The sequence below is a fragment of the Cervus canadensis genome, chromosome 24 (assembly GCF_019320065.1).
Source record: "Cervus canadensis isolate Bull #8, Minnesota chromosome 24, ASM1932006v1, whole genome shotgun sequence".
Classification (NCBI taxonomy): domain Eukaryota; kingdom Metazoa; phylum Chordata; class Mammalia; order Artiodactyla; family Cervidae; genus Cervus; species Cervus canadensis.
The window spans coordinates 5,128,112-5,138,481 of record NC_057409.1 but is presented as its reverse complement, the minus strand read 5'-3'; the positions used below and the strand labels follow the sequence as shown (position 1 = coordinate 5,138,481).

Genomic DNA, 10,370 nt, shown 5'->3' with positions numbered 1-10,370 from the left:
GAAAGATATACCATTTGAATGCAGAGTTCCAAAGAATAGCAAGGAGAGATAAGAAAGCCTTCCTCAGTGATCAATGCAAAGAAATAGAGGAAAACAACAGAATGAGAAAAACTAGAGATCTCTTCAAGAAAATTAGAGATACCAAGGGAACATTTCATGCAAAGATGGGCACAATAAAGGACAGAAATTGTATGGACCTAACCGAAGCAGAGGATATTAAGAAGAGGAGGCAAGAATACACAGAAGAACTATACAAAAAAGATCTTCATGACCCAGATAACCACAATGGTGTGATCACTCACCTAGAGCCAGACATCCTGGAATGCAAAGTCAAGTGGGCCTTAGGAAGCATCACTACGAACAAAGCTAGTGGAGGTGATGGAATTCCAGTTGAGCTATTTCAAATCCTAGAAAATGATGCAGTGAAAGTGCTGCACTCAATATGTCATCAAATTTGGAAAACTCAGCAGTGGCCATGGGACTGGAAAAGGTCAGTTTTCATTCCAATCCCAAAAAAAGGCAATGCCAAAGAATGTTCAAACTATTGCACAATTGCACTCATCTCACACGCTAGCAAAGTAATGCTCAAAATTCTCCCAGCCAGGCTTCAACAGTACGTGAACTGTGAACTTCCAGATATTCAAGCTGGTTTTTTTTTTTTTTTTTCATTTACTTTTATTAGTTGGAGGCTAATTACTTTAAAATATTGTAGTGGTTTTTGCCATACATTGACATGAATCAACCATGGATTTACATTTGTTCCCCATCCTGATCCCCCCTCCCACCTCCCTCCCCACCCCATCCGTCTGGGTCATCCCAGTGCACCAGCCCTGAGCACTTGTCTCATGCATCCAACCTGGACTGGCAATCTGTTTCACACTCGATAATATACATGTTTTGATGCTGTTCTCTCAGATCATCTCACTCTCGCCTCCCATAGAGTCCAAAAGTCTGTTCTATACATCTGTGTCTCTTTTTCTGTCTTGCATATAGGGTTATTGTTATAGTACATATACACAGTGGAATATTACTCAGCCATTAAAAAGAATACATTTGAATCAGTTCTAATCAGATGGATAAAACTGGAGCCCATTATACAGAGTGAAGTAAGCCAGAAAGATAAACATCAAGCTGGTTTTAGAAAAGGCAGAGGAACCAGAGATCAAATTGCCAACATCTGTCAGATCATCAAAAAAGCAAGAGAGCTCTAGAAAAACATGTACTTCTGTTTTATTGACTACGCCAAAGCCTTTGACTGTGTGGATCACAACAAGCTGTGGAACATTCTTAAAGGTATGGGAATACCAGAGCACCGGAGCTGCCTCTTGAGAAATCTGTATGCAGGTCAGGAAGCAACAATAGAACTGGACATGGAACAACAGCCTGGTTCCAAACAGGAAAAAGAGTACGTCAAGACTATATGTTGTCACCCTGCTTATTTAACTTATATGCACAGTACATCTTGAGAAATGTTGGACTGGATGAAGCACAAGCTGGAATCAAGATTGCCAGGAGAAATACCAATAACCTCAGATACACAGATGACACCACCCTTATGGCAGAAAGTGAAGAACTAAAGAGCCTCTTGATGAAAGTGAAAGAGAAGAATGAAAAAGTTGGCTTAAAACTCAACATTCAGAAAACTAAGATCATGGCATCCAGTCCCATCACTTCAGGCAAATAGATGGGAAACAGGGAAACAGTGGCTGACTTTATTTTTTGGGGCTCCAAAATCACTGCAGATGGTGACTGCAGTCAAGAAATTAAAAGGTGCTTGCTCCTTGGAAGAAGAGTTATGACCAACCTAGACAGCATATTAAAAAGCAGAGACATTATTTACCAACAAAGGGCCGTTTGGTCAAGGCTATAGTTTTTCCAGTAGTCATGTATGGATGTGAGAGTTGGACTATAAAGAAAGCTGAGTGTGGAAGAATTGATGCTTTTGAACTGTGGTGTTGGAGAAGACTCTTGAGAGTCCCTTGGACAGCAAAGAGATCCAACCAGTCCATCCTAAAGGAGATCAGTCCTGAATATTCATTGGAGGGACTGATGCTGAAGGTGAAACTTCAATACTTTGGCCACCTGATGCAAAGAACTGGCAAATTTGAAAAGACCCTGATGCTGGGAAAGATTGAGAGAGGGAAGAGAAGGGGACGACAGAGGATGAGATGGTTGGATCTCATCAGACATGGACTCAATGGACATGAGTTTGGGTAAACTCATGAGGAGTTGGTGATGGACAGGGAGGCCTGGGGTGGCAAAGAGTCGGACACTACTGAGCAACTAAACTGAACTGAACTGTGGTGTAAATGGCTGATGTCAAGCGACTAGTGGTCCAATAACAGGTTCACCAGATTCTAGAATATTTCGAAAATGACTTTTGAGAGCCAGTATGAGCTGGCTCCCATGTACCACTACAGCACACTGTGCTGCAACATGGGGGTATTTCATAAACATTAGCGATTATTGCAAGTCAGCTGAGCCAGCAATGTTCACTGCGCACCTTCCTTACTCCTATTTTACAGAGCAGGAGGTAGAGGTTTGGAGAAGTTCCATGCTTATCCAAGGTCACAGCACAAACCAGTTGCTTACTGTCCTTCTCCCAGTAGAAATGTGTATAAGGACATATAAATAGAGGAAAACAATAGAATGGAAAAGGCTAGAGATCTCTTCAAGAAAACTGGACATACCAAAGGAAATACCAAGGGTAAAATGGAGATACCATGCAAAAATGAATACAATAAAGGACAGAAACAGCAAGGACCTAACAGAAGCAGAGGAGATTAAGAAGTGGTGTCAAGAATACACAAAAGAACTATACAATAAAGGTCTTAATGACCCAGACAACCACAATGGTGTGATCACTCACCTAGAGCCAGACATCCTGGAGTGTGAAGTCAAGTGGGTCTAAGGAAGCACTACTACAAACAAAGCTAGTAGAGGTATGGAATTCCAGCTGAACTGTTTCAAATCCTAAAAGATGATGCTGTGAAAGTGTTGCACTCAATATGCCAGCAAATTTGGAAAAAGTTCAGTTCAGTTCAGTTCAGTCACTCAGTCGTGTCCAACTCTTTGCGACCCCACGGACTGCAGCATGCCAGGCCTCCCTGTCCATCACCAACTCCCGGAGTTTACTCACTCTCATGCCCATTGAGTCAGTGATGCCACCCAACTATCTCATCCTCTGTTGTGCCCTTCTCCTCCTGCCTTCAATCTTTCCCAGCACCAGGGTCTTTTCCAAAGAGTCAGCTCTTCGCATCAGGTGGCCAAAGTATTGGAGTTTCAGCTTCAGCATCAGTCCCTCCAATGAATATTTAAGACTGATTTCTTTAGGATGAACTGGTTGGATCTCCTTGCAGTCCAAGGGACTCTCAAGAGTCTTCTCCAACACCATAGTTCAAAAGCATCAGTTCTTCCATGCTCAGCTTTCTTTATAGTCCAACTCTCACATCCATACATGACTACTGAAAAACCATAACCTTGACTAGATGGCCTTTTGTTGGTAAAGTAATGTCTCTGCTTTTTATATGCTGTCTAGGTTGGTCATAACTTTTCTTCCAAGGAGTAAGCATCTTTTAATTTCTTGACTGCAGTCACCATCTGCAGTGATTTTGGAGCCCCCAAAATAAAGTCAGCCACTGTTTCCCATCTATTTGCCTGAAGTGATGGGACTGGATGCCATGATCTTAGTTTTCTGAATGTTGAGCTTTAAGTCAACTTTTTCACTCTCCTCTTTCACTTTCATCAAGAGGCTCTTTAGTTCTTCTTCACTTTCTGCCATAAGGGTGGAGTCATCTGCATATCTAAGGTTATTGATATTTCTCCTGGCAATCTTGATTCCAGCTTGTGCTTCATCCAGTCCAACATTTCTCATGATGTACTCTGCATATAAGTTAAATGAGCAGGGTGACAATATACAGCCTTGATGTACTCCTTCCCTGATTTGGAACCAGGCTGTTGTTCCATGTCCAGTTCTATTGTTGCTTCCTGACCTGCATACAGATTTCTCAAGAGGCAGCTCAGGTGGTCTGGCATTCCCATCTCTTTAAGAATGTTCCACAGCTTGTTGTGATCCACACAGTCAAAGGCTTTGGCGTAGTCAGTAAAGCAGAAGTACAGGTTTTCCTGGAACTCGTTTGCTTTTTTTGATGATCTGACAGATGTTGGCAATTTGATCTCTGGTTCCTCTGCCTTTTCTAAATCCGGCTTGAACATCTGGAAGTTCACAGTTCACGTATTGTTGAAGCCTAGCTGGGAGAATTTTGAACATTACTTTACTAGCATGTGAGATAAGTACAATCGTGTGGTAGTTTGAGCATTCTTTGGGATTGCCTTTCTTTGGGATTGGAATGAAAACTGACCTTTTCAAGTCTTGTGGCCACTGCTGAGTTTTCCAAATTTGCTGGCATATTGAGTGCAGCACTTTTGGAAAAAGACAACTTAGCAACGGAACACCACCAACAACAATTAAGCTTATACATGACCATCATCCCCATCCCCTCTTAGAGGGAATTTCCCAGGGCTCATAAAGATGAGATTCCTGTCCACTCCCAGATTGGCTGCTTCACCTTGAAAACCCTGAGGTGCCTTGGCAAGAGGGCAGCTCTTGCCGTCTGGGGCTCCTGCCAAGCCACACCTGCCCCAGCGCTCCTTAGCTCAGATCTGTCCTGGCTTGTACCTGCCACACGTGGGCCTGGGGAAGTGCTGTTTTGGCGGCTGGTGAGCAGAGGGCTGGTATCTTTGAGGGCGTTAGGGGATGAGGCAGGGTTGTGACTCATTATGCTTGGGTGGATGGAGACTGCATCTGGGAGAGGGCCAGAGCCCAGCCCAGGAGAGGTTTTCAGCCCTGTGGGCGTGTTGGCCCCAAGCCACATGAAGGCTCAGGTGAGTCACAGTGCTCAGAGTAGCCAGAGGCTGCAAGAAGTGTCCTCCAGGCAGGGTGGGACAGCGGCATTGCAGCCCTGGCTCTTGGTTCTAGCTGTTCCCCTGGCCTGAGATGGACTCACATGTGTATATGGCCTCCTCCTTGCCAAGTGCCTGAAATGACAAGGAGAGACTCCTTCCACCATCTGAGGGTAGGGGAGGAGGGGGACCTCTGGGTGACAGGTGAGGGGTTAATAATCCACCTATGCAGTAATGGCGCAGGGTCCTATGGTCTCTGGAGAAGGGGGCTATTCTGTCCACTCTTGAGGAGTCCTGGGGAAGGAGATGCCTTTGAACTCTTTGAATGTGGGATGGGGAGAGGGCCTCCGATGGTCTTGGTGGGACCCGGAGGAGAGAGGGTAGGGATGCAGGGAGGGGCGGTCAGGTGAGAGAGGACAGAGTGGGAGGCGCAGGGGCTTGTGAAAAGCTCATGATCTGCAGTCGATTTGGCAATGCAGCTAAGGAGCCAAAGTTGGAGATGGCCCAGCTGGGGCAAGGGTAGGGGCCACTGTGGCTAGAGACGGTGCAGGGAGGGGCAGGATATTCTGAGACCCTGGCATCCATCCTGCAGTGCTAGGGAGGGAGAGGCAGCTGGCCTTGGCTGGGGGTGGACGTCGGAGGCTCACAGAGACAGGGCTAAGCATCTCTCCAGCCTGGGTCTTCAGGCTGGACCCCTCCCAAGGCCTCTCAGTTCTCAGGGTGACTTACCGAGTCCTCACTGAGTGAGTGGGTGCCCACCCTCTTCCTTGTTTAGTGCTCAAACCTGTGGGATTTGGGGTTCAAACACTGAGTCTTAATTCTGGTTGCTGGGTGAGCTTGAGTAAGTCTCCTGCTCTCTCTGAGCCTCAAGGACTTCATCTGAAAAGCAAAGCACCTACCTCCCAGGGGCACTACGAGGATTAAACGAGAGGGTGGATGCGATGACTGGGAATCTGACAATGTCGGGTTTGTTGGCACATAGTAAGTGCTCTACCACGTCAGTTTCTCAGGGGTGGGTCTGGGCAGGAGGTGGGGCGGGCAGCTCCCCTCCCCTCCCTCCCTTCCCCTCCCGTTCCTGTGTCCCCGGGCTTGGAGTCAGCTGGACCCCAGCCGGCCAAGCCTGACTCCAGGCTGGGCCCTGAGAGCCCAGGATCTGAGGACAGAACCACCCCTCCCTGCACGGGGAAGGGGGCTTTTTGTCTTCCTGACCCCATCCTGGCCTCCCAGCCTCCCCAGCTCTGAAGACCACTGTGGCCCCCAGGGGACCTCAGGATCCCCTGGAGTTCCGGGAGTCCAGAGACGGACATTCCTGATCTAATGGGACCCAGTCTGGCTTTCTGAGAAGATGGGGGAATAGCACATTCCTCCTGAAATAATTGTCCTGGAGCTATTTCCAGAGGCTCTTCGTGCCCAGGCCAGAAATGGCCAGTGATCTCGGCGCCTGGGTACCTTCAGGACAAATACGCAGAGGCCCAGCCCTCTTGCTGGCCATCTGCCCACCTGCCCGGCCCCCAGCCCAGGACAGGACCAGATCTGGCTGAGGCCCCACAAGGAAACAGTTGCCACCGCTTCTCTGGCCCATTGAGTTTCCCTACACCCCTCTTTCCCCTTCTGGGGGGTCCCTCTGAGCCCTCCTCCCAGCTCCCTGTTGCAGTGGCTATAACCACCCCCCTCCAGGGCAAAAGGCCCTTCACTCTCAGAAGTTATGAGCTGGGGACTGTCCCGGGGAGGCTTCTGTGTGTATGTGCTTTGCCATTTTGCAGCTAAACCCAAATGGGAGAACATTCTCCAAAACAATTTGCCTGCGCTCTTCAAAGCTATTCATGTCATAAAAGACCAAGACTGAGGGACTTCCAGGCTGAAGGACACCAAAGAGACCTGAGAACTAAAGTCAATGTCTGATCATGTATTGGCTCCTGGACTGGGGACATAGCTGCCATAGAGACCATCGGAGAAAATAATTGGTAAATTGTGGACTGTGTATTAGCTAATAGCTCTGTATCAGTGTTAATTATCCTGGGTACGTAAGATAACTGGATACATAAGAAGGTATCCTTGTTCTCCCAGCTTGTAGGAGATACAGGCTGAAGTATTCAAGAGTAAAGGCTGCTGTTGTCTGCAACTGACTCTCAAAATAATAATAATCCGCGCGCGCGCAGGTGTGTGTGTGTGTGGTGCTAAATGTGACAAAAATTAATAATTAGTAGATTGGAGTGAAGAGTATACGGGACTTTATTATTTTGTAAGTTTTCAGTAAGTTTGAATATTTTGAATGCTTTTCAAAACAGAAAGTAAAAGTGTATTTTCATTACTTGCAGGAAGGAAAGGATGTAGGGGAACACCAGGAGCTCTCAAAGGGGGATCTCACTGATGCATCCGACAGATTTGTACAAGATACCCCTTATGGCCCAGGGAGGGGCGCTCACAGGAGCTCTGAAAGGAATCCTTAGGCTGCAGCCCACTGCATAGTAGGGACTCAGCGCGGAACTGCTGACTGTGTGAGGACCAGCGAGAAGGGAGAAAAGCAAGTGCTGCCGTGTTCTGGGTCACTCAAAGGGACAGCTCTTTAGGGAAACTCAACAAATGTTTGCTGACCCAACGAGAAAAGAAAATTGATGCTGACCACAGCCAACGAGAGTTATATCAGGCCCAGCAAAGAACTCCCTGACTCTCAGCATAATTAAATGCTAGAAAAACAACAGGGGACACTGGAAAACGTCCACCCCAGCCTCACTTTAAAAATAGGGCCCATCTGTCCTGGAGAGCTTAACGCAGCACTAGTTCTAAGGCAGGAGCCTGACCAGGTTGACCCCCGGAGGCCCTCCTCTCTCCAGGGTTCTGTGATTCTATGACATGGCCAGGAGTCTGGAATGGCGGCATCAGGGTATTCCCCAGTGAAGAGCAAGAGGAGGGCTAAGTCATCTACCTCCTGAAGGTAGAGGGAGCCGGGGAGAGGGCCCAGCCCGCCCGGAAGGGAGGGCCCGTGGGGGGCAGCCCGCTGGCGTCTCCCCTATATCCGGAGGACGAGCTGGGGTGGGGCTCGGCCAGGGATGGAAGAGCGAGAGTCTGGGCATTCCACGCGATTCAGACCCAAAGGACAAGGGCAGCTGAGGGGCCGTGGGCCGGGAGAGGAGCGGGCAGCTGTTTCCTGGGTGGGACAGGCTCAAATACGGCTCCGTTCTCAGCAGGCAGAAGTGGAAAACTAGCATCAGTCTGGCAGTAGTGGGGGACAGAAATCAGAGCCTTCCTTCTGGAAAGGGGGAAGTACGGGGGACCTGGGGGACAAAGGGAATGGGGCTGGGGCTCCTGCCACCTGGGCGGGCCCAGGACAGGAAGCAGGGTGAGCTGGGCCAGAGCATGGACAGGCCCTAGTCCCTGAGAAGTTTCCGCTTTCAGACCGGGAGGAACCCCAAGAATCCTTCTTTTGTGGGGTGGATGAGACCATCTCCCTTCATCAGAGAAGGTGAAGACCAAATACTGTACTCTAGAAACTTCTGTCTCACAAGTCCAGCCCCATTAGTAGACATACAGCATCTCCTGGCCTCTCCCCTTGGGGTTCGTGAAGACAAGATCAACTTAGTTACAGGGTTAGCAAGCACCACTCCCCATCTGGTTTTCCCCATCGGTGCCCCTATCAAACAGTTGAGATGAGAACTCCTCCTCAGTAGACTGGTGGTCAGGATAAAGTCACCCCAACAACACGGCATTGTCTTTTAGGGGTCATCAGATACACTCAGGATAGTACCTTGGCCCCCACCACTCACAAGCTATGTGATCTGAGGCAAGTCACGTCAACCCTCTGAGCCTCAGTTTCCCCCATCTGTCAGATAGGAATAGAATAATAACTGCCTCCTGGATTTGTAGTTAAGACTTACAAGTAAAGGTACAAGCAAAGGACTGGCAAAGAAAAAGCATCTATATTGCATTGTTTCTAAGACGTATTGTTCAGTACCAGGGTGTATGGTGTGGTGGGTGATTAACTATCTGATGTTAATCCAAAGAATGTGTGTCTCAGTGCCTCAGATTTCACCATTAGAGATTTAGCCCTTTGACTCTGTGGTCTTCTGGAGTCCCTGCTTAAAAGGTGAATGGGAATTTCAGAATGTGGGCTACAGCGAAAGGAAAAAGGAGACTGCCCCACTTTTTCTAGGGGGTCCTCTGACTTCCATTGTTCTCAGGGTCTTGCCTCCCTCCCCATCTCCTGCCCTTTGCACTTTCTGAAGAACCAAGGGGCCTGCGTTCCCGTTGGAAAAATCCCTGGGCCGGGGAGGAAGATGGGGAGAGGACACTTGGAGAACCCAGCGGGAGGTGGCTGGGAGCCGAGGAGAGCTGACCCAGCTCTCTCCCCGCCAGGCCCAGGGAACCAGCCTCTAGGTGAGATTTCAGCAGTTCTGTACCACGAAGCTTCGTCCGCCTGACCGGGACGATGTCTGGACACCAAGGAGGCCGTCCCAGCCCCAGTAACCGCAACGCATCCTTCATGGCCCAGACTCCAGGCTGGCCCCACGGCCCCAGCACGACCGGGGCGAGCAACCTCAAGCGCTCTCGGACCCCGAGCGGCTCCGAGGCCAGCAGCAACCCTTCGGAGCCCACCGACAGGCGAAGCTCCCCCAGACTGCCGTTGAGGAGAATCTGCATGGGCCGGCCCTACAACTCCAAGTGCGTGGAGACAAGCCACCTGGCGAAGGGCCCCAAGGTGGCCAGGAAGCCCACGTGTCGCGGCAACCCCCACTGCCTGCTCTGTACAGATCGCCCCTTGGGTCCCTCTAACCCCACCTTCCTGGATCAGCTCATCAAAGGCATCAGCTACCTCGACAGATCCACCAATGCCTTCTACAGCAACTACCCTAAGTCCCTGATCTTGCCGAAGCTTGCGGCCAACTACCTGGAGCGCGCCGCCAACTCCATCCACCTGGACCACCCGGACCACGCCTCCCCCCGCAGTTGCTGTAACCGCAGCAGCAGAGCGGCCTCCTTCGACTACCCCTGCGGCAGCACCTGCGTGGTGCCGGCCAGCAGTCCCGTCAACGCCGCGCAGTACGTGGATAACTCCGCCAACACGAGCTGCCTTCGCGGGTTTCAGAGCCGGAACCTCACTCCCATCCTGCCCCAGAGGCCGGGGATAAAGCTGCCTGAGCTCCCTCTGTTCGGCAACGGGATCTTTTCCTTGGGTCGCCTGCCCAAGTTCTGGGAAGCAATCCGCTCGGGCTGCAGAGCCCCCGAGCCCATCTCTAAACCCTCCAGCTGGTGGTGACATCGACACCAACCGCGAAGAGGGCACATGTCCATCAGGTCGCGGTTGCGGAAAATAAATTGTCTGTGGCAAAATGCTCCTTCCAAGCCTCCACTGGAGCGGGGGAAGCCATTTAGATGGAGGGGATATACACTTAAGGACCTACAAGGTGGGGCAGGTCAAGGTGAATGGGTGAAGGGGGTGGGTGGTAGGCAGTGGCAGAGACCACCCACCA

General features: G+C 49.9%; 1 protein-coding gene across 2 annotated transcripts; it reads left to right on the top strand.

Annotated features, from left to right (window-relative positions):
- The first annotated feature begins 7,744 nt into the window (after nt 1-7,744).
- LOC122426648 lies at nt 7,745-10,156 on the top strand. 2 transcript variants are annotated; one of them, XM_043445733.1, is made up of 2 exons: nt 7,745-7,837; nt 9,256-10,156. In XM_043445733.1, the coding sequence occupies exon 2, from the start codon at nt 9,329-9,331 to the stop codon at nt 10,154-10,156; it is 828 nt and encodes a 275-aa protein (XP_043301668.1). In that variant the 5' UTR covers nt 7,745-7,837; nt 9,256-9,328. The 2 variants fall into 2 exon arrangements, with proteins under 2 accessions (XP_043301668.1, XP_043301669.1); XM_043445734.1 differs by lacking the exon at nt 7,745-7,837 and adding an exon at nt 8,269-8,489.
- The last annotated feature ends 214 nt before the right edge of the window (nt 10,157-10,370 follow it).

Coding starts and splice junctions, on each gene's coding strand:
- LOC122426648 (XM_043445733.1), top strand. CDS start 9,329: ATGTCTGGACACCAAGGAGGCCGTCCCAGCCCCAGTAACCGCAACGCA.